Consider the following 5,275-nt stretch of genomic DNA (forward strand, 5'->3'; position numbering starts at 1 on the left):
AGCAGGACTGGACCATTCCCAGCTGGGGGCACTAAATATCCACTCTGCCACCCAGTGATGGTGACACTGACAGGTGACATCTCCTATCCATTAAACACTCCTTAGGAAAAGAAGAAAGTCCACTGTGTGTCTTAAGTTCTACACGCCTTCCGTGGCAAGCTGTGCTAAGACTCGTTTCACCTGGGAGCCCAGGGAAGGGCGGGAGGGGTGTGAATGAGTAAAATCCCTATAGATTCCACAGCTCCTGAAACGTATCCAAGAACCTCTCCTAGTTCACTCACAATTCTGACCTTGACTGACCTTGATTCTGATGGGTACTCCCCCCGCCCCATTTCCATCAGTTACACATATTTTTAGTCTTTGTCTTTTGGTAGGTGCCCAGAGTTGTTTGTGGAAAGAGGATGACATAAGCCATTTCTTATTTTGCTTCCAGGGAACATGACCAGTGAGTCATCCCAGCCATCTGATCAGCTCAGCACACGCGCAGCTCCTCAGAGGGTGGCCCACGCCTCGGGCTCCGTCACACTCCCCGGCCCTCCTGAACAGCCCCAGCGCATGGTCCGACATTTTGCAAACAAAGCAGCCAAGTCTCTGGGGTCAGCAGCTCAGGTCCTCTGCTCTCCCCTGTCTGACCATCAGGAGTCACCAGAGCTGAAGGTCCAGCTCCCAGCCATGCCTGTTCCCTGTCCCCTGCCTGCCCTCAAAGCCAGTGAGAGGGGGAAAGTAACAGCGTCGACCCTTGCTTCTCAACCTTCTGAGACAGTGAGCAACTCAGTGAGTAGCTGCTGTTACTTTTTTATTGAGTAAAATAGCAGAGCACCGTGCACTTGGAAAGCAATTAGGAGAAAGACATGAATTAGAGCCCCCGGCAGATCAGACAATGCCCAAGGAGCCTGTGTCTTCGGGGGCAGTATGGGGCAGGCACGGTTTCAGTAGGCAGTCACCCACCGCAGGTGTGGGCACTCTGCAGGGGCGTGAGTGAGAGGCGGTCAGTGGCCTGCCTGACACCCAGTCCCCTATTAATCCTGGCAGCTAAACTTCACCAGATTGATGATGTTCATCCATGGGACGACATAAACCTGGAAGGAGCACAGCTTTTCCTGTGAAAGAAAAGAGGGGAATAGTGGGTCAGGGTTACAGTTAAAGACTGAGGCGCACCCCCCAACCCCTCTCCCCCAGAGCGCTGGCACTGAGACAGGTTCAGAGGGAGGACCCAGGGGCTGGGATACAGGTCCAGGAAACCCCCGCAGAGGTGGGGGATGGGAAGGGTAACCAAAGAGTGCAGCCCTCCTTGAGGCCAAGACCCCCAAGAACCAGCCAAGCCCCCAGTAGCGCCTGGGCTTTGGTGAGTGGGTAGCATCTCAGGTTCAGCATGGTTCAGGTCTCTGCGTGAGTACGTGTTAAGTCACTTCAGTTGTGTCCAACTCGTTGCGACCCTATGGATTGTAGCCCGCCAGGCTCTCCTGTCCTGGGATTCTCCGGGCAAGAATACTGGAGTGGGCTGCCATGTTCTTCTCCAGGGCATCTTCTGACCCATGGACCAAACCCCCGTCTTTTATGTCTCCTGCATTGGCAGGTGGGTTCTTTTCCACTGGTGCCACCTGGGAGACCCTTACAAGCCTCTAAAGCCTTCTAATCTGTCTGGGGTGGTGGTGGGGGACATGGATGGGATTAAAGGGCTCTTTCTTGCTCCCTATCAAACACCCGCAGCTGTGTCCTCCATCCGGCAGGCAACAACCCCCAAAGCACATGGTGCCCCATTTCCCTGGTGGAAACCCCCTATAGACACACAGCCGTCATGTGCATACATGCATCCTTCCCCATCACACCCCCAGCCGCAGCTGTGACATATCCCCAAGGGCTCCGCCATCTCTGCCCCCAGCAGGCACATACCCTCTTCAGGTGTGGCTGGTCATGGAAGGGACAGTTGTCTAAGTTGGCCTGGGACTTGGTACATGTAGTCCGGCCAAGCTCCACGTCCAAGAAGTAGTTCATTCCCGACACGACCTGGACATGGGGAGAGCAGACACACTTAGCACACTCTATGACCGCAAACATGCACACACACACACACACACGTGGTTACCTTCCTCCCACCACACCCCAAGTCCATGGTCACAAGTTGCCAGGGCCATGCCCTGGAAGCACAGTGGCCTCCCGACAGCGCCTGTATCCCAGGCCCTCCCTGGAACTTCTTTACCAGCTGCTCCAACCAGGCGTCTCCTACAGGGACCCAGAAAGGGGAATCCACAGGCCAACATGCTAACCAGGTCCAGGAACAAAAGGCACAGCTTTGAGGAGCCAGCCAGGGTGCGGACAAGCAACCAGCCAGCGCCCCAGGCCAGGGCGGGGACTGAGCAAAAGGTGCGGCCATAGCCCACACCGCACCCACGGGAAGGCTGCTGCCTGGTGATGCCACTTTAGTGGAACTTCAGTCCCCAGTGTGGAGCCCATGGCATCCCATTCCTTGTATATAGTCCAGGTTTATTCACTCCCTCTCAAAGAGGGAGAACCAAGAGCTTCATGTTCACGGATGTTCAGACTGCCTGGCATGCCTTCCTCTTAAGTGTGACTTCTGACAGCATGTCACGTCCTCTGCATCTTTTACACCTGAGGTTACAGGAGAGATGTGAACTCCAACCTCACATGGGCACTCGAGACATGCCTGATTAGAACTTGCAGAAGCATGAGGGGCAGGGACCCAGCTTCAATCCCACCTGGTGGAACCATGATCCCTTTCTGCTGTCACTTTCCCATATGGCCAAGGAGCTAGTATCACCCTGGAGAGGAGCAGGCTGGAGGGGACCTGACAAGTGGGGAGAGCAGCCCCATTCAAAGGGAATGGCACCAGCCCACTGCCATGGGAGGAGAGATGGCTGTGGCCCTGACCCATCTCCTGTGGTTTCAGGAGAAGGTAGCAGGAAGCCCTGAGGCTGGCAGGCAGGACCACACTTCCGCTGCTTGTGTGACTGCATCCCGCTCTCCAAGGGGACGTAGGCCAGATGGTCTCACCTCTAGCCTTCTTTCAAGGACCAGTGCAAAGCCCTGTAGCCCTTCCTAATTCTCCCTCCTGCCCTCTTCCCAACTCTGACAACAGGCTCCTCTCTGGCCAGAACCCCAGGTAGAGGTCAGGCTGTCAGCAACGGTGTGCCCATCTCAGGGTGGGGGTGTGACGTCACAGACCAGAGGCTGATCCTATGGATATGATGTGTGGATGAGCCACAGTCCACGAGCTTGTTTTCTTAGGCCAGGCCCCCTGCCGTTGGGACACACCTGAGACCACAGGGCCCACTCATGAACTCATCTGTTTGCTGATAACCTCCGGCTTCTCTGGAAAGCAGCCATGCCCCCTGCAAGGAGGATGTTTGGCGTGTCTGACCGCCAGGTTACTGAGCAATGATGAGAGCACCACAGGGAGGCCAGGTGTGTTCAGTGGCACCTGTGGAGAGGAAGCTCAGAGGAACTCGCCTCTTCTGTGTGACTCAAGGCTCTGTTTGAGGAAACATCAGGCCAAACCCAGACCTGGTGACTGTTTCAGCCATGGCCCCAGAGTAAAGGAGACCAGTGGCTGAGGTGGGGGGCCCGGGAATATCCTTGGCTGCAATGGACACAGTGGGACCGGAAGTGACATCTGAATAAGACCTGTGTATCAAAGCATCAGGGTTGATACCTGATTTTCAAAATTGTATCATCGTGGTTATGGAAAGAAAATGCCTGTTTTTACGAAATATACACATAAGTGTTCACCTTCAAAAATTTCAGAAAACAAATGCATATATGTACATCCCTACACACAGGTACGTGGGGAAGAAGTGGATCAAGCAAATACCGCAACTTTTCAACAGTTAAGGCATCTGGGTGAAGAATCTACAGTGATTCTATGCTAGGTACTGTTTCTGAAACTGCTCTGTAAGTCTGAAATTGTGTCAAAATAAAAAGCTAAAAGGAAAAGGTGTTTAAAGAATCACTCAATGGGCAGCCAGGAGGGCAGTCAGGTGTGAGTTTTCCTTCGTCTGTGGTCATTTAGTTGACAGCTCACGATGAGCCTCGGGACCCAGTGACCCCTGCGCCTACCTAACAAGCTGGCCAGTCCCGCGAAGGGCTGCAGGCGCGGGGAAAGGCCGGGGCCGCGCCCGGGTGAGAAGCGCAATTGCATCCTTGGCGATTCCCGGGGCCTCTGGGGGCTGGGGGCTGCCCTCCCGCGCGAGCTCGGGGGCCCCCGGGCAGGGCTGGGGACTGCGCGCAGGCCTCGCCCTCCCGGGGGCCGGGCTCTGGTGTTGCTGGGCGGCAGAGTCCCCGCGCCCCTACCCTGCGGCCTGACTTGGGGCCCCTGGTCTCCGCACCCTGCCCCGCCGGACGCACCTGCTTGCGGGCGCGCACCACGCGCATCGCGCGGCTCTGGTAAGCGTCGTTGCTCCGCTTGTTGAACTCGCTGACCGCAAAGGACAGTGCCTCCTGCACGCCCTCCTCGTTGACGTCCGCCTCCATCAGGCCGCCCAGCAGGCGACCCTTTCTAGGGCCCTGCGCGGTCGCGGGGCTCACGGCCAGGGCCAGGGCGACGATCAGGGCGGCCAGCAGGAGCAGCGGGGAGCGCGGGGAGCCCACCATGGTCTCTCGGATGCGAACACACTGCAGCCGAGTGGCGATCCGCGGGTCCGATCACCGCACCGCGGCCCGCGGCACCTTTATGGCCGGGCCGTGGTGGCCCGCCCCGCCCATCCCACTTGGCCCCGCCTCTTCCGCCCAGTTGCCCCGCCCACGTCCTCCGCCCTGGCTCCAGCCCTCCGGGACTCTCCATCCGCGCGACCCTTCCCGCTCCTTCCCAGCCCAGCGCTCTTTCCCAGCCCAGCGCTCCGCCCCAGCCCAGCCCTCCTCCCGTGGTCCCCATCCGTCCCCAGCCTGTCCCGGTCCAGATCTTGTGCCCCGGCGCTCCTCGAGCCGGCTCACCGCGGTCTTTCAGAGGGTGTCCCCGCTCCGGGCCGGCGAAACCTGTGCACCGAGCTCTGTCTCCTGGTCTGAGAGGGCGTCTCGGCCTCCTGGCCGTCCGGGCGCCTGCTCCGCGTCTAGGAGTCCACGGAGAGCACTGCTGAGGTTTCCGAGGCAGAGGGAGGAAGACCTCGGATGCGCCCTGTCCCGGCGAAGTTCTTCGCCACAGAAGCTCATCGGGTTCTCTTTCTCACAACTCGTTTACTTGTTCAACCGCACGCCTTGCTGGGGCTTCTCCCTGGCCAGGGTGTCTGGGGCCTGTAGAGAGCCCCTGCTTGACCGAGAGGTA

At 58.1% G+C, this 5,275-nt stretch overlaps 1 protein-coding gene across 1 annotated transcript; it reads right to left on the reverse strand.

Annotated features, from left to right (window-relative positions):
• Positions 1-779: 779 nt before the first annotated feature.
• On the reverse strand, positions 780-4,687 carry LOC133044779 (cystatin-C). Its single transcript, XM_061126493.1, has 3 exons — positions 4,363-4,687; positions 1,894-2,007; positions 780-1,100 (listed from the first exon to the last, which is right to left on the reverse strand). The coding sequence occupies exons 1-3, from the start codon at positions 4,606-4,608 to the stop codon at positions 1,020-1,022; spliced, it is 441 nt and encodes a 146-aa protein (XP_060982476.1). The 5' UTR covers positions 4,609-4,687; the 3' UTR covers positions 780-1,019.
• Positions 4,688-5,275: the final 588 nt, after the last annotated feature.

This window comes from Dama dama, chromosome 23 (assembly GCF_033118175.1).
Source record: "Dama dama isolate Ldn47 chromosome 23, ASM3311817v1, whole genome shotgun sequence".
NCBI lineage: Eukaryota > Metazoa > Chordata > Mammalia > Artiodactyla > Cervidae > Dama > Dama dama.